The sequence below is a fragment of the Gossypium hirsutum genome, chromosome D08 (assembly GCF_007990345.1).
Source record: "Gossypium hirsutum isolate 1008001.06 chromosome D08, Gossypium_hirsutum_v2.1, whole genome shotgun sequence".
In the NCBI taxonomy this organism is placed as follows: domain Eukaryota; kingdom Viridiplantae; phylum Streptophyta; class Magnoliopsida; order Malvales; family Malvaceae; genus Gossypium; species Gossypium hirsutum.
Genome location: NC_053444.1, coordinates 66,022,877 through 66,046,022, shown reverse-complemented (window position 1 = coordinate 66,046,022; position 23,146 = coordinate 66,022,877). Strand labels below are relative to the sequence as shown.

General features: G+C 28.7%; 1 protein-coding gene across 5 annotated transcripts; it reads right to left on the bottom strand.

Moving 5' to 3' along the window:
* Positions 1-1,656: 1,656 nt before the first annotated feature.
* On the bottom strand, positions 1,657-6,241 carry LOC107936307 (protein DETOXIFICATION 21). Of its 5 annotated transcripts, none has more exons than XM_041098893.1 (9): positions 5,918-6,241; positions 4,444-4,738; positions 3,038-3,579; positions 2,850-2,936; positions 2,699-2,755; positions 2,394-2,632; positions 2,126-2,244; positions 1,941-2,027; positions 1,657-1,870 (listed from the first exon to the last, which is right to left on the bottom strand). In XM_041098893.1, exons 2-9 carry the CDS (start codon positions 4,696-4,698, stop codon positions 1,787-1,789), a joined length of 1,470 nt encoding a protein of 489 aa, XP_040954827.1. In that variant the 5' UTR covers positions 4,699-4,738; positions 5,918-6,241; the 3' UTR covers positions 1,657-1,786. The 5 variants fall into 5 exon arrangements, with proteins under 5 accessions (XP_040954827.1, XP_040954826.1, XP_016724490.2 ...); XM_041098892.1 differs by having other exon boundaries at positions 4,444-4,716; positions 5,508-6,203; XM_016869001.2 differs by having other exon boundaries at positions 5,623-6,203.
* Positions 6,242-23,146: the final 16,905 nt, after the last annotated feature.

Genomic DNA, 23,146 nt, shown 5'->3' with positions numbered 1-23,146 from the left:
TATCCTAGAACACCGGTACTTTCACTACTAAATTCACCCTAGTGAACATAGCTTGTATAACCTATACAAGTCTTAATTAAATATAGATTTCAAGACTTGCTAACCTAATGATTATATATATATATATCAATCTTTATTAAACAACAGCTAAACTTGGATTGGTTTAATAATAAATCTAGCCCTCTAATGTTTACATATTCTATCAATTTAATCCTAAATATATAAAGTTCAACAAAGTTAGCCCTCAAAATTGTCATTTTAGTTTAAATTCTAAAAATTAAATAAATTTAACTCTCAACATTTACAAAATGACGAATTTTTATTTTTAAAAACTTTGTAATTTTGTTTTAAAAAGACCAACACCCAAACTTAAATAAATTGAAAAAAAAAATTTCTCTAATCTCTTAGCTTTAACACAAGGCTTCAACTTTGGGTTAACCCAAAACAAGGTAAGACCTAAAATGTAAATATAATAGAATTTTTTTTTAAACTTCAATAAATGTAGCTCTCAACATTTACAATTTTACAATATTTTTTATTTTTAGTAACTTTGTAAACTTTTAAAAAAAAAACTAACACTCGAACTTAAATAATAACTTTAAAATGAGACTTTAACTTTGGGTTAACCCAAAACAAGGTGAGACCAAAAAGTAAGTATAGTAGATGCCATTGATTTCCCATCCTTTGGCTAATCACACAAATTTGAACAACTTTATACACAATTAGGAGTAGTACTGAAAGGTCATTAATACCCCATTTTCAAGCACTAGAAAAGGAACTTTTTTGAAACTTGTTTTCAAGCACAAGAAATTGGAAAACTAAATAGAAATAAACCACGAGTAGAGTACAATAATGGAATTTGGCGTGAACCCAGATTAGCAAGATTCACAGTTTTTCAAAAACACAGTACTATATTTCTAGAATTTCTTGTAAACAATGAGACAAGTACTGAAATTGACAATGTTTTAATGATAAATAATAATTTAAACCCAATGCCAAAAACAAAGAAAAAAGAAGAAAAAAAGTCTTGAAAAGATAGAACGATAAGATTTAATGATAATTATTGTACTATTATTGTTAAATGTGTTATTAAATGCGAGATTGATTGTTTTGGATTTTTCTCAACTTCTTCATTAATACTTGTTCTATTATGACTTCTAGATGGTTGTGGTTGTGGATATGATATAGCGACAATTCCATGACTTTTTTTTAATTAGTAATTCACAATTTTTAAAAAAAAATTAAAAGTAATCATTTTTAACTGTTGAGGGAATTTAAAATAGCTAAAATTGTTATTAGACATAAAAAAGACCATGTCAACAATTTTATAAATTTAGTGACAAAAATAAAAAAATAATAAAAGTTGAATGATAAAAATAAAACCAATGAAAAATTTGATAATATATAACACATGAATCTATAAGTATGTAAAATTTTATATACATAACATGAACCTACAAACAAGCAAAAATCTATATACATAATTTCAATCTATAAACATGTCAGAAATCTATATAATATAGAATATTCAGTCGTGTATACATAATTTAGTTTTGTTTTTACTCGGTTAATAAAAGGTGGCTAAGCTAATTTTGTTAAATGCATTTACCTTTTAATAGTTAACTAAATGAGCCAACCCAACAAAACAAGACAAAATGGCACCAAAACTTTTCTTAAAATCATGGGAAATCAAAATCCTAACGCAGATGCGTCGATCGTTTCAAGAAATGACATATAGCAACAAAAAAATATAAGTCCATTAGGAAAAATAACAAGATTGACCCCTTCAAGCACCATTTTCTTGGTTGCTGTTTGTTTCCCGGGATTCTGGTACAAACCACTTGTTAACTCGTGAATGAGCCAAGAGAACCTGCACATAATGTTTACATAAATATCAAAGCATGTTGGATGCTATTAAAAGTTAAAATTTTGAAGCTTACCTGCTTATCCCAATCAGTTTTCCAGGTGATAATAATAAGTGTAACAGTTTGAAGAAGTGTTCCCAGCAACATGCCAACCCAAACACCCTGAAAATGTTCAGGAAGTAAAATATATACAGTATTAGGATCAGATAAGGTGATGTAATTAGGAACGAGCAAAACTTGATTCGGATCGAAAAGATCACCTTGACTTCCATTTTGAATACGTATCCGAGAACAACACCAATTGGAATGCCAACTAAATAGTAGGAAGCAATGTTAACCCATGCTACAATGCTTTGCCATCCAGCGCCAACAGCAACTCCTGTTTAAAACAAAAATCCCATATGAGCAAACTAAATGTTCAATCTCGATGTATCATGTATGCATGTATTCGGTTTATGTTTTTCCATTCCGACACATACTCAAATTCGACAAGAAGGTACAAAATGTTAACAGCAAATGAAAATTTACCAGAGAGGACAGGTTGAACACTGTTTAGAAGTATGGAGCAAGCCAACAATGGAGACAAATCCGCAACTGCGTTAGCCACTTCTTCACTTTCTGTGAATATGTATGCTAAACGTCCTCTAAGAAATAAGAAGAGCACAAATAGCACACATCCAATGCAAAATGATGTAAGCGTTGTGGTCATAATTGAGAACTTGGCACCTTTGGAGCTTCCTCTTCCAAGCTCATTCGACACCCTAACGCTGCAGGAAAACAAGCAATATGTTAAAACCCATGGTCTGGCTCAAGCTTTATGCTGATAATAATACCTTGCTGCAGCCAAGAAACCTAGCGATATCATCATTTCCCATCCATTAATATTGAGACTGAAAACAAAAACATATTTGTATTAGTATCAAAACAAAAAAAAAACCAGAAGTGAAACCATTGAAACTGGATAAAAACGTACGAATTACTTACCAAATGGCAAGAGCATCAATTGCAACCTGAGCATTTTTCAAGTTTCCAGTTAGAAGAACCAAGATTGTGTTGTACCAAAGCTCAAGACTGACAAGGACAACAAAATTCCCAACATCAATATCTTCTCTAACACTTTAGATCATATTTTTCCATAAAGAAGAGTTGTTTTAAGTTAACAGAAACCTTACCAAAGCATAGCACCAGATGACAAAGATAGCTTTACAACAGGCATTAGATCTTTGAAAGCTAACATTGAGAAACCCTTCCATGTATCTTTACAACCTCCACATGTAACAAACAAAAGCTGACCTATATTTGGTATCCAATAGGCCAAAATCGTTGATAGTAAAGCCCCGGAGAGGCCGTACTTGAGTTTCACAGTCAAAAGCCATGAAAGACAGATGTGGATTCCAATAGAGAATGCAGCTAAGTATGCAATAATCATATTCTTGCTCTGTGCTTGCAGGAACATCTGGCAAGTGAAGGATACAATGAACGAAAACACGATCCCGATGAACCAATAACTGATATATCCTGCCACCGTTGCTATCGTTTCATCCTGGCCTAAAGCTATCAGAATTGGGGTAGTGAAGATATATATAGGAAGGAGACAGAGGGCAGTTGCAAACAAAACTATCCATGATCTTTGAAGGTATATCCCAAGCATATGGTATTGTTTTGCTCCAAATGCTTGACCACAGAGTGTTTCCAATGCACTGGCCATACCAAGCTGCATAAACAAAAGTTTCAAACATTTAACACTCGTCCAACCCTTTCACCAACTTCATTCCATTGCAATGTTCTAGAAACGTTAATACCGAACTGGGGATTAATCCAGTTATGCAATCATCCTTTAAGGGATGAAATCCAACATGTTTGAGATTCGAAACCAGCACTTGCAATCTTCCCCTATCTCCAAGATACGGACTTACGCCTCACAAAACTCTAACGGGAAAATATCAAGCTAAGTTTTCACGTTGATAATCAAGATGGTAAGTACTCAAATCGGTTCTGAACAGTAAAAGTACCATTGAGACCCCCTGTACTAGTGGTTAGATTGCATTTTGCCCCGTCTACTCAAAAAATGGACAAATTGGACTCTCTACTTTTGATCAAAGAGCAAATTGATTAAAACTTTCATCTAATTGTGCTGTTAAAAACGGAGATAACTGCCTGAATAAACATATAGTGACATGATGTGTACCTCATGCTAAGGTGCAGGACCAATTTACTTTTTAATTTAACATACAACGAGTAGAAGGGACAAAACTCAATTTGACTCCTAGTACAGGGCTCGATGGTACTTTAACTTTCTGAACATATGATGTGAAACCAACAGCTTATTATAATAAATTTGTAGAACCTGAAGAAACTAAGCCAAAGATGTCTTCCTACTAGATGATTAATACTACAAACCTTTGAACCATCATATCCAAATGAAAAACCTCGTTTAAGTTAAATATTTTCACTAACAACACACTTTCAGAAAATCTCTGAAACAATCCAACAAACACTATAAAACCTTGGCAATTAAAAGATAAGTCATTTTCAGATAAATTAAAAGAAACCCAAACAAGAAAAAGCATGTACGTACCAGAACGCCATTGCCAAACCTCAAAAGGACAGTGAAACAAAGGGAAAAGGCAGCAAGTTCAGTAGGACCAAGATGACCAACAAAAGCTTGACTGATTACAGTGACACCAAAGGTTGAAAACCGGGTGAAAATTGCAGGACCAGCCACAATCCACAATTTCTTCATCTCGGTCCATAATCTTTCTTTAAATAGCACTTCTTCCTCTTCGTTCTTAGTAGTCTCTGTTAGCAGCTTCTGGTTGATATCTCCTTCCATTTTCTCACTGATCCCAATCTGCTTTGAATGTTTCAAAGCACTATTCAATATAAACAGGCAAAGAGTGGAAAATCCAATCACGGCATATTCATCATCAACCATACTTTATGTTACACGTTGCTTTTAATTATTCGTTAATTTGAGTAAATTACGGATTATTAATTTATCATTCAATAAATATTTTACTGAAATCATATTATTATAAATGTATTAAAATTTATGTACCCAAATTATTAATATTGTCGATATAGCCTTCGTACGGAGAGCGTAGGTCCAATCATATCTATGTTCATTTTTGGCATAAAATCTATCAAGGTCTAAAGTGCAAACCGTACAACAACAGCTACAAAAATAATAATTAAATAATATATTAATTTTAAATAAATATATAGTACTTTATAACATGAAAGTAAAACTTATTTAATGTCTAATTAATCTCTAATTAAAATTTAACTTATTAAATTTAAAAATTATTATAAAAATCTTTTTATTAGGAGCTAAATTACATTTCGTCTTTTCTACTTTAAAAATAAAGAAAATAGTCCTTATACATAGATTAAAAAAAATTTCTAATTCCTACTTTTACTGTTTAATAAAAAAAGAGAGCGGAGATGTTAAAACTTAAAAGTTTTAAGGGTAAATTCGTAATTCCAATGTTAAAAAAATATTATAAATAAATAAACTCGAGAGCTATTCGAATAAGGTTGTAAAATATTCCATCTCGATTTTTGATAAATTTTTAATGGAATTTACTGAAACTCGGTTTTCAATAAATTTGTTTTACTAATACGAATTTGTAATTGACATACCAAACACTGTCACTCTTCCTAGCCGCGTCGTTTTAATTTTTTTTTTTAAATGGATTGGCATCACCTAGAAACCATGAGTGAACTAACGTGAAGAGAGAGAGAGAGGAGAGGTTACCAAATGATATGAAAGAGAAAACCACTAGAATCCAAGAGAAAGTACAAGGAGGAGGTGAAGAATACTAATACTAAGAATGCATATTAAGGCCTTTTCATTTGAAGCAAAACGCTCCCTGCAATTTTGGTGGAAATGGATGGAAAACGCCCCCAAGGATCCCAATATCAATATTATGAACTTTGCCTACACCCCATGCACCTCCACAGCACCAAAACACAAATGAATCTAAAAGCCTAAACGCTATGTTTTTATAAATCCAAAAACCACCATAAGAGAAAGAGAAGAAAAAGGTTACCAGATGATATGATTCCAAAGAATCCCAGGGAAAATATACAAGAAGAAAAGAATAATATAAATGAACCGTTGGTTGGAACTTGGAAGCTAAGGCCAGTCGGGTTGAGGCAGCGCAATGATCCAACCACCGATCCAAGGGTGGAATGACTGATATGAAGGTTGTAATGGTAATGGTAATGGTAATGGGAGAATGGGGGTTGCTGGAACCAATGGAGTGAAATAACTCCACGTCGACTCAGACACTTTAAAGCAGAATCATTTAATGCAGTTTTGCCAATTAGCGTAGCGTTTCGATCCCAGTGAAATACGGACATCCCTATACATACAACCTGGCAGGCATTCAATTTTATTTTATTTATTCACGGGTTTTCCATATTTACAATAAACCTCCTAATTAGTCTCTTTCACTTTAATCAGGGCAACCTACTAATCATGACATTTATAATATGCTCTCTCACTTTTTAAACTTTTGAAATTTAATCCTTTCTGCTCTTAATTTCTCTAATTTGAAGTCCAGTTAATATTGTTATTTAAAAATTGTTCATTAATAGTATTGTCAATTAGACGTTAAATATTAAAATTAAAAGCAAAAGATCTCAATTTCAGAATGCTTAAGCGTATAGGGACTAGACACGGAATTAAGCCGATAAATTTTAAGATTAATACTCACTTTTTATGGTCTATTTGTTTGCCCTTTCAGTATATTATACTATAGTGTTTTTATGTATTTAATATTTAATTAATTTTTTAAATATTGTATTTTTAATTGCAGTAATTTTATTTTAAAATTAGCACAATTTTTTAACTAATTATTGTAATTTAAATTTTAATTATTTTTAAGTGTGCAATTATCACAAATTCTATTAGAATATAATTATTTTTAAATCTACAACTATCACAACTTCTATTTTATTTTAACTATTTTAAAATTTTCTAGTAAACTATAATTATTTTTAAATGTAAATTTAGTAAAATGATAAAAAATAAATGGTATTTTTGTCAACTCAAAGTTTCTCTAAACTCGTGTTTATATATATAATATAGGGAGAATATTTGATGCTCTATCAGTGCATAAGTCCTATGCAAAAATAGTCATCAAACTATGCCTTTAGTTATTTTTATCACCCAATTATTACTTTTTTCGATTTAATCACTCAATTTTTTGAAAAACTAAATATTAATCACTCTTTTGTTAGATGAGTAACGGAAAGTTGATGTGGGATTTTTTACTGGCTTAATAACAAATTTAATCTTCCAATGCTTACACATTTTATCAATTTGATTCTAAATTTAAAAATTTTAACAAATTTAGCCGTCAATGTTTTTAAATTTTTTTTAAAACTTTTAGAATTATAACTAAATTGAAAAAAATTGTAAAAAAATGAAGATTAAATTTATTAAAAATTTCAAATTTATAAATCAAATTTATAGAATGTGCGAACATTGGAGGACTAAATTTGTTGTTAGGCCAATAAAAAAAGCCACGTCAACTTTCCATCACTTATCTAACGAAAAATAACGAGAGAGAGATTGAAATACTTAATTTCGAAAGTTAAGTAACTAAATAAAAAGAATTAATGGTTGAATGACCAAAATAGAACCAAAAGCATAGTTGGAAGATTATTCTTGTAATTTACTTTTTTTTAAAATTGAATACTAAAATGGATTGAATGTTCACTTTTAATAAGCTAAGGCTTAGTTTAGATGAGCGGTGCATGTACCTCCGGTGAGGTTAAAAACAACGGTGCTGGTGAGATTAGTTACCGTAGTGATGAGATTAGAAACAGCGGTAAGATGTGTGTTTGGATTCAAAAGCAACTGTAGCGGTGAGATGAGAAAGTAAAATAACTAGTAAGGGCATTACATTAAAACTTAAATACAATAGAAGTTTTAAAATATTTTTTTATAAAATTATTAAAAATACGTGAAATTTTAGTTTTATTTAACAAAATAATATCTATCACTATATTTTTATAAATATCTTTAATTAAATGATTTATAATCATTTAAAATTATTTACTATATTGAATGATAAATTATTTCTAGTTATTATTTATAGTTGATGAATTTTTTAAATTAATATGATTTGATGATAAATTATTTAAAATATTATATTTCTATAAAAAATAATTTAATTAAAATAAGAACTACAATTAGAGGAAAAAGAAGAAGTTGAAAGGGTAAAATAGAAATTACTCCATTCCACCGGAGATTTGTATCTCCATTGATGACCTTATCCCCCAGTCAGAAATTGAGAATCAATGAGGTGTGGTGAGATTAAATTTTTCTACAAAAGCCAACGCACCGAAAATAAACACCGTTCCAACCATCCAAAAATGTTAAGATACAGGGAAAATTGATTGCCATAGATGGAAAAAGTATTAAAATTATTTTATTTTTATTTGGCAAGAAAATCAATGTTGACCAATATTGGTAAAGCAAGAAAGGTTGGTAACCCTGATTAGACACCTCGATTTGTCGCTAAATAAGAATTAATTTAATTTTTCTTATAAATTTTTTTTAATATTAAATATTATATTAATAATGTTACAAATTTTCGAGTGCGCTAAATTTATAAATAAAAAAAACCAAGCCTAAATAAACAAAATTACAAAGCCAACAAATTTTTAAAGTTGAAAAATAATGCAGTTTGAGCAAATTGTTTGTAAATTTATAAACAATAGGTACCACAAAACATTGTTGGAAGTGTCCAGTTGATAAAAATAGTTTTGTACTTATTAGATTAATAATAATACTAATAACAACAAATGAAGTCAATTTTAGCTGATTTCCCTCAAACGTTACGTCGATTCAAATAATTGTGCCCACATACCTTTAGCTATATTTTTATTTATCTAAATAAGTTATTATTTTAGATAAGAAAATTAGTTATATTTAAAGTTTATTTAATTACAATTTAAGAGTCAAATTTTTTTATGTAAAACTAAGAGTTAAGGGTGTGTTTGGTTGGGTGGAAAAGTAGAAAGAAAATAAAATTTGAGTGTGCTTGGTTATATTTGGGAAGAAAAGTGAGGGGAAAGAAAAATAAATCCTTTCAAATGAGAGAGAAATGTATGTGAGTTCAAATTTATGTATTTTTTAAATGTTTTATTTTTTTTCTTTTTCATTTTTTTTTGACTCTATCAAGTAATGGATGAAAAGAAAATTAATGTTTTCCATTCTTCTAGTTTTCTACCCATTCAATTTTCCATTCTTCCAATTTTCTTTCTACTCTACCAAACAGAACTTAAAAGTTTATCTTAATGCGTCTTTCAAAAACATTTTTTTAATTCTTCAAGAGTCGAATAGTGAATTAAACCATAATTTTACAACTTTTCTACAATTTTATACCTCCCAAATCAATTTAATAAGAGAGATTCAATTGTTTTTTTTCTTAATATGTGAAATGAAATTCAGTGGAATTAACATAAGAAATAGACGAGTAGGACCATGAATTTTTAATCCATTTTCTTGATTGACTCTTAAGGTAAGGAGGGAGTCCATGCTCATTACACTAATTATTGACACAATAAGGAGGTTGTGGAGGTTTGGTATGGTTCACCTAGAATGCAGAAAGTCGTAGGAGGGTTAGGATAGTCGGAGTATGGTGTTCAATAGAGGGTTTGTGAGGTGATGAGAGTAGGAGAGATTTAAGAATGTTCTTAGGGAGGAAGGTATCTTGTCTCGTTTTGTAACAGCCCGTTTTTGGTAAAATTGGAATAGTGATTTTAGGACCACAAATCTGATTTTGAAAAATAATTACTTTTATATTATTGTATGGTCTATAGTATGATAGTAATGTCGTATAAAAAATTTCGTAAAGAAATTTTACCTATTACATGTTTAATTTAATAAAGGACCAAATTGCACAAAGTGCAAAAGTTGAGTTGTAATAGCTAAAGGGATTAAATAGCTATAGAACTTTAAAATGGAGGTCCTTACATGGTAAATAGACCATTAAAAATGCTTAGTGATTAAGGATGATGATTCATCCATGGAAAATAAAATAAAAAAGGATGAAATTGGAAAGTGAAATAATAAAAGATGTGATAAATGATAAATAAAAATAAAAATATCATCATTTATATCATCTTTCCCAAATTAAAAGCATGAAAACCCTAGCCATGGAAACCTAAGCTCAAGCCAACTTATTTTGCTTGATTAGGTAAGTATTATTGCCCATTTTTAATGATTTTTATATTTTCGAGATCGTAATAGCTTAATCTAGCTATCTCGAGGATTAATTTGCAAAGTTATCAAGGTATTAGGGTTTTTCCATGGATGAACATAGATGAATTGTGAAGTTTTATGATAGAAAATGAAAGGTTGTCAATAGATAAACAACTTTTGTAAAGGGAATTTTGATGAAATTATGATTTAGGGACTAAATTGAAAAGATATAAAATTCATGGAAAAATTCTAAATTTTATGAAATACATGGGCTGTAAACTTTACATGTAAAAATCAACTAGGCTTGGAATAAGGATTAAATTGCATGAATTTCATTTTTCGAACCTATGGACGATATGGTCATTAATTAAAAGTTTAGGGGCAAAATGATAATTTTACCTAAGATGTGAATTGAATTGAAATGAACATGAATTAATGTTAAATTCATTCATATAGATTCAGATAGACCAAATTCGGAGTTAGAACAAGGAAAAGAGAAAATGTTGGATTAGTATATTATACGTACACGAACATTTGTTGAGGTAAGTTCGTGTAACTAAATTGTGTATATTTATATGCTTGAATTCAATGTTGTGTATGTGAATTGTATAAATGCCAAATATATGAAATTGGTTACATATCCGACAAAGTCCAATAAATATTAAATCCCGTTTGAATAATGGAATTCGATGGATACAGGATTTCCTGATTGGTTGTGGTCCTGCATGTGTTGCGGACGCACTACAGCTCCTACGAGCATCCCGTTATAAGCCCTCTCGAGCTTCCCATTATATGGTTTCTGCGAGCATCCTAATCGATAGTGATCTTGCATGTGTTGCGGATTACCGCAGCTCTTTGTGACCATCCTGTTATATAATCAGTTGTGATCCTACATATATTGTGGACACAAACGCAGCTCTTTGTGAGCGTCCTGATATAACTCATTTGAACTTCCCGATATATGGCTATCCGAAGCTCTTGATTAAAAGCTCTTCGTGAGCTTCCTGATTAAAAGTTCTTTGTGAACTTCCTAATTATGGCTCTTATGAGCTTCATATTATATAGCCCGGATAAGCTTCTTGATAGGCTTTTTGTGAGCTTCCCAATTAATGGCTCTTTGTGAGCTTCCTGCTATGGTTTGAGAGAGAATTTTCCGGTTATGTGCTTTAAAGTCCAGAAGAATAATATCGTTCATATGCACTAGAAACAGTTGTGACAGAGACAATGTAAATTGCATATATATAATTCAGAACATCAACCAGTAGAAATAGAAAATAGCTTCATATGAGCCTTATCATCAAGTCTTCTATCTAACATAATGGATTAGAAAACCAAAGAAAGATAGAGCAATACCGATCATGAATCAACCAGACTAATAATAATTTTGTCTAACATTATGATTAGCTAACGTTATCTTACGATAAGAATCACCTCTGAAGATGAATTATTACATATACCTCTGAGAATATATGAACTTATAGAATGCCCAGAAGAGATCACTATAAAATACTCGACTATAATAGCTGCATTCAGATATCTTTGCAATTTCAACACTATCCCACTGACTACTACAATCATCAATGATCCCATATTATCCCAATCACTACAGAAATCAATTCAAAAGTAATTCTGGTTGACCCATTCTTTAAATATCATACCTGAATAAGTCGATTACTCGTGAATAACTTATTCCTTAATAGCGACATTACGTATCCCGAATAATCTTTTGAAAAATATGGTATCTCTTCTAGAACTCTCTCTACTTGCTAACCCATCCTCGACTCTGGCCGCGTTATTATTCATTCAGCTATTGAACTCTTCAGTTTCACATTTGTAAGCTTAATGAATATAAATCTTGTAAATTTTGTTGTATAAGACTGTACAGGTGAGGGGGTGAAGGTCGTAAAGCCTCAAAATCTAATTCTCATTTATACACATAATATTTATCATCAACATAATCATTATAATCATTCGACATTTTCAACTATAAAACAAAAACAAAAATATCAGCATCCAAATCCCAACTCAATTCGACTCAATTATGGCATGTACCTCTAGACTCAACTCCAAGCTCGATTTAGTTCGAGAATCGGCTTAACCTGCAAAGCTCTGATACCACTAAATGTAACACCCCCAACCAGTATCCCTCGCTGGAATCTGGTTACGAAGTATTACTGGAGTTTACAGATCAAACAGACAGAAATTTCAAACATTTTATATCATCAAAACAAGTCATCAAAGCATCATTTTAATCCAAATTATAAACATATCAAATCCAAATCAATTTTGCCTAGTCCACAAGCACTTAAACATAGAATTAAATTCACATGCACCTATCTAGATTTAGTTCAATTTATCATGCCATAATATGGCTTCAAAAACAAATACATATTTATATGTACAAAACTAACCAAAATTAAACTTATAACCTCATTTACAATCAAATCACAAAATAACTATTATTTAGACACCCTAGGTACATGCCGACACAAAGGATAAACATTACCACATTTGAGTTTAGGATCGTTGTTGCATGCTGAATCGACGGTCAAAAGTTAAATACCTAACCTGCGCACGAGAAACAAAACCGTACGCTGAGTAAAACTCAGTGGTATTTCTATAATCCGAATATTTAAAGACAAGATAATATAATAGGCACAATTAAATATTAAGCACAATTGAATATTTAAAATTCACATTTATTTATACAATAACATTAACCATTCAATACTCAAATAAAAAATACATCATTTTATACCATACACAATTCTCATTATTTGCCATAAAATAACTTCTCACAATATAATACGCATTTCACTTAAACAACAACAATGTTCATTCCATATCCAATTCATGAATACACAATTCATGTGTCCTAATCCATAATTCAATTCACAGTCCCATTTTCATTTCACATATAATATCATCCAACATCAATCATAGTGTCATTTCATTTAATTACCCCTATTAACACAACTCGGACTCGAACTCGGACTCGGACGGATACACAGATCCAACCAAAACATACGAGTTTGGCACTCAATGCCTCATCGGATAACTCGAAGTAATAAATTGACACCCAGTGTCTCATCGGCTAAACCGAAGTAAATTGGCACCCAGTGCCTTATCAAATTAATCCGAAGAAGTAAATTTACACCCAGTGTCTCATCGACTCGAAGTCGAAGAAACCCCTGAACCCTTTCAATCCTATGGCATGTCATCTATATCCGACTCAGCCTGATACAGTTAGTAGAGTTTAATTTTACTTTCCAGATACAACCAAAATTCAATTATCATATTTGCACACATATATATATTCATTTCAATTCAATAACCAATATATTCATTATATATATATCACTTCAATCCATTCAACCAATTTTAATTCAATTCAATGTCAAAATGCAAAATACTCACCTCAACCACTTACCATAATCATTAAATCAAAATACAACAATTAATAACCTGGATTATAGAAATATAAACCAGGAATTCTGAGCTATTCCACATCGACTTTATCTTTCTTCGTTTTAGTCGAGGATTCCAATACGAAATTAAAACAATTAAAATTTATCAATACAATACAATTCAATTTCACGTCGAATATTTCAATTTTTTATTCAATATTTTCCTAAATTCTAATTTAGTCCCTAAACCAAGATTAATTTTATTTCTTCACAATAAATTTTATATTTTTTTCAATTTCCATTTTAAACTAGATTTAATTCTCTAATTTCACTTAAATCCCTAAATTTTGAAATTTTAACAATTTATTCTTTATTACTCAAAATTTACAATTTATTCTACAATTTAATCCTTTTCCATTTCTAACTTGAAAATCTATCAATTTAATCCCTAATACTAAAATTATTCAACATAGACAACATTTAAAAAGTCAATAATTTCTAAAATTTTGACATGGGTCGGGTAGTATTTGACACCGAAATTCCAAAAACATAAAAATTACAAAAAAAAGGATTAAATTGACTAACAAATTGAATTTGGAACTTTTGAAACCCTAAGGCCCTTCGTCTGTTTCCTTCTCATTGTTTTTCCGTTTTGCTTATCTGTTTCGTTTCTACCTTTCTATTTCTTTTTCTTTCTTTATTTTTTTGTTTGTTTTATTATTATAATATATAATATATATACTTATATATTAAGTAAACTTATTTTAATATAATATATATTAATTTCACATATATTTAACTTATGCCGCCTCACCTGAATAATGGAATAATTGCTTATTTAGTCCCTTTTAGTTTTTCTTTAATCTATAATTCAACTTTCACCTTATATGCAATTTAGTCCTTATACCTAATTACTTTTAATTCAAGCAAATTCACTTAACCGAAACCCAATTAAAATAATAATATTTACGAACTTACTCGTCGAATTTGGTGGCCTCGAAACCACTGTTTCCGACACCACTGAAAAACAGGTTATTACATGGTATGTGTTCGAAATGGTTGATTGATAGAAATTATATTGGCATATTGATGATTGAATTAAGTTATCATATTTGATAAGATATGCATATATGTTAACTTGGTAATTTAAGTAAGTGTGTATACTTGATTATATGAGGTATTATATCATGTATAAGACTTGATTTTGAGTTAGGTTAAATGACCTATAATAGCTTGTGAATGTGTTAAAGTGTTGGTGTAAGAGGATGACAAAATGGGGTGAGAAATATGGCTTGGAAAATAGCCTATTTTCGTCCACACGGGTAGAGAGTCGTGCGTGTGTCTCAGCCGTGTGTGACACACGACCTAGCACATGGGTGCGTGACCTAGCCATGTGTCCCCTGCATCTTTAAAATTTCAAAACAGAATGCCCAGGTATTTACACATGGCATAGCACACGGGCGTGTGTTTCAAGTTAGAGAGTTACACGGCCTGAGACATGGGCGTGTCCCTTAGTTGTGTGAACCACACGGCTTGACCACACGTGCATGTGACCCCTGCATCTAGGAAAAATTTTAGATTTTGCGAAAATTTTTATGAGTACCTGATTTAGACCCGATTCGTTTCTAATGCATGTTTTGTTTACTTGATTTGTATATTCCGATAATGCTTCGTAACCCTGTTCTGGCGACAGATATAGGTTAGGGTGTTACACGATTCATGGTGCATGTAAAGCCTTTAAAGTGAGTTCTCCCTAGTAGTTATTGATGTGCCACATCTTGTCCACGTATTGGTCTTGGACTCCTCGAAAATGAGTCCATCTATTGGTGTCTTATCATCATAGGCAAGGATGAAGCCAAAATTTTTTGGAGGGGGCGGAATTAAATTGTATATTTTTACAATATTAAAAATGTAATTTTATCATTTTAATAGCTTATATCTTTATAATTTTTAAAGGATTAAATCAAAATTTTATCATTTTTAGTGGGACAAAGTGTAATTTTACAACTATTAATTTAAAATTAAAATATAAAAATTAAATAACTAAATGGGTATAATAAATTAGCATCCATCAAAAAAAATAGAAATACATAAATAAACTAAATGAATTATTGGAAGAAAATCGTAAACTTATTAGGTGGGAAAGTCGTTTGTAATTTACTAATTTTAATAAATAAAATAAATGAATTATTGGGAGAGGATCGTGGAGGGGCTGCAACCCACTTCTTTCTATGTTTGCCTACATATTTCATTGTCTACTTTTCCCCACCATTTATGCAATATTAATGCGATTAAGACTATCTTTTTCGTTTCTTATTATTTAATAAAATTTAAGTATTAGTTTGATAAATTAAAAAAATTAAATATTAAAAATTGAATTTAAATTATAAAATTATTTGTTATATTACTTAAAATTAATTATGAAAATAATTAGATTGTTTGATAAATATAAAATCTAAATTTTAAATAAAAATTTACATTTTATCTTTATTCTAAATAAAAATAAAATTTTAAATGTAAATTCTTTATAGAATAAAATAAAATAAATTAAAAATATTCTCCATTGATAAATAACTCTTATACATTTATTATTTTCCACATTTCTTTTATAAATAAAAAAACCTATCAAATTATTTTTATCTTGAATTATCAAATATGCGAAAAAAATTAAATTGTTAAAAATTAATATTTTAAAAAATTTCTATCAAACAACACGAATGTAATTATTACTACTTTTCTTTCGACTTTTGAAAACTTTTAATTTAAAATTCAATATTAGTTATGATTTTATTTGTTGACCAAAATGCTTACACATGGTAGGGATATGAGTAATTACAAAACATGCAACATATGGTTAAAATATGATTCATTTCAAAATACTAAATATTTAAATTATATATTGGTTAAAATATGTTGTTAGTCCCTGTACTTATATAGAATTTGGGATTTGGTTTATGTACTTTAAAAATTAAAAATTCAACCCTTTCACTTTTTCAATCATTAATATCATAATTGGTCAATTTAATATGTTTATTTTTTGTTTTCGTCATATCAAAATAGCTTAATCAAAATTCAAAATTGATAAAATTTGATAGAAATACTTACGATCTTAATAATTGAGTTGAGATTTTTAAATTAAAAAAAATAAAAAGACTTAATTTTTAACTTTTTAGGTACAAAGACTAAATCTCATTTTATGTGAAGTACAAGGACTAGTTGCATATTTTAACCTTATATATTAAGAATATAATAGTTACTTGCTAATTAAACTTCTAATCTATATTTCTTTTATTCCAAAAATATTTTTAAAAAGTACTAAAATTAATATTTAAAGATATAAATTTTAAATAATTTCCTTTTAAAATGTTTTAAGGAAAACATAAAAAAATTGAATTATTGTTTATTGCATAATTCCATAATTAAGGGGCTGAAATTAAATTGTAAATCTTAAGATGATAAAAATGTAATTTCATCATTTTAATAGCCTATATATTTATAATTTCTGAATGATTAAATCAATTTTTTTATATTTTTAAGAAAATTATAATACAATTTTATTTTTACTAATTTAAAATTTTAAACGATTTAAATGAAAATTCATTTTAGGGCAGCCCCTAATTTTGCGCCAGATTATCAGAAAATTATTATTGTTAACTTGTAATCAATAACTTTTATCACTTTTTGGAGAAGTCCAATTAATGTGAACAGTTTTGTATTAAATATTGAGTTTTTATTAGTTTCGTAAAGTGACATTTACTTTGGCATCTTCCTTCAAATAATCTATCCATATACGTCAGCTACTTTCGAAAAAGGTCCTTCTATTTTTTTATTTAAATTATAATTAATTTAAGAGCTGTTGAATTTTTTTAAGAAATTATTTTAGTCTTTCATTCAATTTTTCATCTCTTTTAACATTTTAACTTGTGTTATTTGTCAAATCACTTTAAAATAGATAAAAAAATTATGTCTATTAATTTTATTGATATGATATCCACATGTCAATTCACCTAAACAATTAATTAATTTTTTAAAAATTAAAAAATATTATCAATTAAGAGTTTATCTCGATAAAATTAAAATAACTTTTAATTTAATTTATAGAGATTAATTTATTATTTTTTAAATAAAAAAAAAGTAAAATGTACTCTAAATTTTAACACGCGGAACTCCACACTCCACAGCACTTGTAAGTAAGAGGGACAACGCTCAAACCTCGATGTATATTGTAACGTAGCGAATGAAGAATGGTTAGAGGTTTTATAGAGTCCCAATGCAAAGATTGCGTAGTTCCTCCTTTTTCTAAGAAATTGATGTGAAAGATGATATGATTGAAATAAAAAAGAAATTAATGCATAAAGTGCAGTACAAAAAGGTTTAGTTGGCATTTCAATTTTATTAAAAAAATTATTTTATGTAACATCTAGAAATTTCGTTATTAAAAATAAGTGAATATTATTAACAAATAATTAAGAGACATAAAGTTGATGTTGGAAAGTGAATGATCAACAACTACTGAAAGTGGAATTTTGTAAGAGTATAAAGGCTAAAATTTTATTTTAATACAAAAAAGGCCTTGTGGGAAAATGACTACTTAAAAAATAATGTTGAAAATTTTAAAATAAGAGCATAAACTAAACTGTAATGGAAATAAAGTTAGAAGGGTTAAAGATGTAATTTTTCTATTAAGTGAAAAAGGATTAAATTGCAATTATACCGCAAGAAAATAATATCTACATCCACAATGATTATATTGGATACACGTGTCTGCCACGTGGGAAACATATGAACGATGAAAAATGTTGAAATGTATATCTTAAATATAACAAAATATAGTTTAAAGGGTAATTTGACCATTTTATTATCAAATTTTAAATTATAAAAAGATAAATACTTTTATGGGAAAATTATGGGCCATTGGATCGCGGTTTCAAGATTTAATCTTAACTGTAAAATAAATGGAAAAATCTGGAAAATTTTGCTAATTTATGTAGTGGACGTTGGAAGCAAGAGGGGAAATTTTGCTAATTTTGTTAATTAGCCCTTGCACTTTTTATCAAAATATTTCGAAATAGATAAAAAAATTAATATTTACTAATTTTGTTAATATGACAATTCATGTGTATGTCACATTAACAATTAATTAAAATTTTTAAAAATTATAGAATATTATTATAATTTTTATGCTTTTAAAATAGTTTCAATATTTTTTTATTTTCCTTGAAATTTTTATAGTTTTTTTTATTTTTAATTAATTAATTGTTGACGTATATGTCATGTCAATAAAAGTTAATATTTATTAACTTTTCTATTACTTTAATAAATAATACAAATTTAAAAGCTAAAAAAAATTAAAATAATATTTTTTTATAAAATTAGAGAAGAGTAAATCATTATCGTCAACTTCAACTTCAAATTTGAATATTGATTTCTTAATCTAAAGGTGAAAATTAAAAGAGTTAATGTTGGAGCTTAGGTAAATTAATTTCTCTCAATAATAAAAATTGAATATTTATTACATTTTTCTTTATCTTAAAATTGTGATAGTTTTATTTTTAATTCGGGAAAATCGTCACATGTGAAACACTTGTTGCCTCTATTATCATTTAAAGGGATGCATGTATTATCTTTACATACTAGGTTTTCCTGGGTAACATTGTTTTTATTCAGTCAGCAAAGCAGGTGTAAATGACCAAATATGCCCTCTTATACAAGATAATCCAAAAAATAACACGATGGATGAGGATGGGGCCAAAGCAAACTAACAGGGAAGGCATCTAAATTAAACACAAACATTGTATTGGTACATAAACCAAATCGGGTTATGTCATATGAGATCATTAAAAATAAAAATTAGATACGAGTATGTATATAAATTCATTGGTATTTTAAGATATTGAAATTTTATAATTTTGATTTTCTAATTTAATACACAAGTATCATAGGAAAAATGACTCTCTGTTTTTTAAAGATATATAAGATGTTTGAAAAGTTATACGTATGTGTAATTTGAGAACTATAACCCGAATATATAACTTTTGCACCTTAATTTATAATCAACCCATTATCAATTAAAAATTAGTTACTAGAGTATATGCACATATTGAACTCATACTTTATTTAATAAATAAAGTCCAATAAGCCTTAATCAAATTAAATCACTCTTAATTCGAGTTAATATTTTATAATAGTAAATAATAACATGTAGTTATTCTTATTATTATGTTATATTTATATTATCCAAAAATCTTCCCACTTGGACCACATATATATATACTAATTACCTTATAATTACATGTCATTATATAACCTTCTGAGTTCAAAACTTTACTATCATATCCAAAAGTTATTCAGAACAACCTCATCCATTAATTATGCTAACATAGAACTAATACAACTTTCGTTACATATATCGTAAGAAAATTCATTCCTTATCACGTTTATTAACATAACCAAATGACATAGATCATGTATGAATGTGGAGCATGAAAATTACACGCAATGTGATTTAAACATGTATATTTTCAACTGGTCTTACTTAAACCTTAGTGAGATCAAGCCTTACTAAAATTAGGGTGTGAATAAATCAAATAAGCTTTATTTCTGAACAAAAAAAAACCCTTAAAATATCCATAAACTAAAATAACTTATAAAAAGTTACAAACTCTTACTTAAACTAAATATCCTCAAGGACTCATGAAAATTCTTGGGTGGTATTCCCTTGGTAAGTAAATTCGCAATAATGGAATCTATATCAATAATTACTCTGAATTTTTTTTAATAATTAAGAATATAATGTTTATGTGTTTCGATTTTGATGTGCTCCGCTTGTTATTGAAATAAAAGAATATAAATTTATTTTCACAAAACAATTTAAGTGGCCTCTCTATTGACAAAATTTCACATCCATATTTCATGGTTAAATGCTTTATAACATATTATGAACTCAACTTCTATGGTGGAAGGAGTTAGGAGTGTTTGCTTAACACTCTTCTAAGAGACAGCTCGCCTAAATTGCATACTATCTTGGCATCTAGCAAAATTGGAATCTTTATACCTAACAATCTCTAGCTCATCAGATCTTCAATGTCTGGTGTTATGAAGATACCACATGAGTTATTTAATTGTTTTTCAATGAGTTGACTAACACTCAAACAATGTGCATAATATCTGAACACATACAAACTTGAACATAATTAGGCTCTCTATTACTGAAACATAGAAATCTTTTACATTTTTTTAGTCTCAAAATCATTTTTAGGATACGTATTAAAACAAAACTTATCTCCTTAGGTATCTCCTAGTTCACAATCCTACATGCTTAATCTCTTTAATATATTTTTAATATAAACCCTTTATGATAATCTAAAAATACTTGGATAACGAAATCAATATATCTCAATTCCTAATACAAAATTTGCATCAAACATTTTTATTTCGAAATTCCTTACTGGAAAACTCTTGATCTCATGCAACATGCTTATATCATTATATTATGGGCATATAAGACCAGAAAAATAGACTTACTTTCGCTGTGAAAATGTACAGGATTATTTTTTGAATTTTGAATAATACCAACAGTTTTCCTAAAAAGAAAGTAAAATCCACAAAAGAAACACTGTTGTAATGATTGATTTTTGCCAGGATTTAATGATGTCAAAGGACATTGTGCATTCAAATCTTCACTATGATTATTATTTTTTATGTTTAATTATTTTCAATTTACATTCTAATAGTGATATAATTAAATAAATACTCACTCAGTATATGATTTAGTGTTGACCCAGGGATTTTGTATTACTTATTGGATCCAACCCCTTCTAGAAAATTTGGTAGATAGAATGTTGAAAAAATGTTGGTAGGAATTGAAGGAAGAAAATAAATGAATTATGGGAAGAGAGCTAGGAATCGTGAAGTGCTGCACTCCTTGTTTCTTCAACATATGTTATCCACGTAATTAATGAGCTAGTGACTCATTCTTCGAATTTTAATATTATAATGTTTAATTTGAAGAATTTACCCCTTTTTTTCAATTTTCAATTAATATTAAATAATTTAATTTAAATTTAAGTTCGAATATCAAATTTTAAAAGTGGAAATTAATGGAATTTGGAGTTAAACTTAAAGTTGAATTAATAGGGTGGGTTTGGATGAACAATGCGTTTACTTGCAGTTAGTGTAAAAATAACGGTAACGATGAAATTAGACACTATAACGATACTATAACGTGAGATGAAAGATAAATTAAACGTATCGTACCAAATCTCACATCCAAACCCACACTTTGATTTATTAAACTACATCTATCAACTAATCTAAAGAAAAAGCAAACATACTTTTGGGTTAGTGCAGTTTTCAGTAAATGATTTCTAAATTTATAATGAATGGCTACCAGAAAACTTTTTCCTTTCTACAAATAATGTAAACAGCTTTTTCTTAATTTACTTTGGCAGCGTCCCTGAAGTAATGTCTCCGTAGCTACATTTTTCTCCTACTATTTTTAGTCTTTATTTTTATCAGAATTTATTTATATTAAATGTTTATTTAAGTATAAATGCGAAATTAAATATTTATTTTGGCAGGTTGACTGGAGGACTTCTAGAAAGGGTGGGTTAAGTTGAACACAGATGGTACATTGTTTGAAAATAATAATATTGTTGCGATTAGAGGAGTATGATGTCAATTGGATGTGCGGTTTTGCTATGCAGATTGGGAAGAATTCAATATTCAAAAATAAGGTAAGAATTATATTAGAAGGCCCCAATTTAATATGGGAGTTTGGTTTTAGACAATTGAAACTGGAGTGTGATAATGTTTTAGTTGTAGAAACTATCTTAGCTGGTGGTGCGGGTAATAATATGATATTGGAGTTGTGTTTAACTAGTTAACTTTTATGCCAAAATTGGAAAATTCATTTTCGATACATCCCTAAAAAACACAATAGAATAACTGATTGAATGATTAAATTTGTAAGTGGGAATTATGATTAGATACAGGTATATGAAGAGACCTCAACCTTATTACAAAAGCTCCTCGAGACTGATCTTGATTCTATAGTTATTACTTCTAACTAATTTGTTGTTATTGCATTGAGTTCTTAACCGTTTAGTTGTTGCCTTATTTTTATTGTTAGAAAACACTTTATATGTGAAACACCGGTTTGATTTGTGTAATAATTAAAACTTTTTTTCTTTGTTTAATTTTTAATTCACTCTTTAACAACCTTATTGTTTCTAATAACAAAAAAATTAATATTAATTACATTTAATATAATTTAAATAATTATAAATAAAATCAATCATTGAACTAACGAAATATATCTCAATTGAAACTCAAAAAAATTTATCTATAACCTCAAAATTTTTAAAATTTCGAACTTGCTATTCAAAAACCATGGCTTCATTGATACAATTTTTTTTTAAATGTTGATGATCTTATTTATCAAAATAAAAATATATTTAGCAGCAGTAAGTAGTATTGATAAAATCATAATAATATATGACTGATGCTCCAAGGATTGACAAGTTAAGTTTCATCACATTTAGAGGGATGGGAACAAAATTGTTGATTATCTAGCTAAGATAAATAGAGGCAGAGTAGATTATCCACCACCTTCTGTGATAGGTTTGTTGAAGGAGGATATCCGTTAGTCAATA

Bases quoted from the DNA above. Each gene is read 5' to 3' on its own strand.
- LOC107936307 (XM_041098893.1), bottom strand. From the start codon at position 4,698: ATGGAAGGAGATATCAACCAGAAGCTGCTAACAGAGACTACTAAGAAC. The intron at 2,633-2,698 runs GTATTATTATCA...GTTTTCCTGCAG, and splicing joins GGTTTCTTGGCTGCAGCAAG to CGTTAGGGTGTCGAATGAGC. The intron at 2,245-2,393 runs GTAAATTTTCAT...TGTTTTAAACAG, and splicing joins TGTTCAACCTGTCCTCTCTG to GAGTTGCTGTTGGCGCTGGA.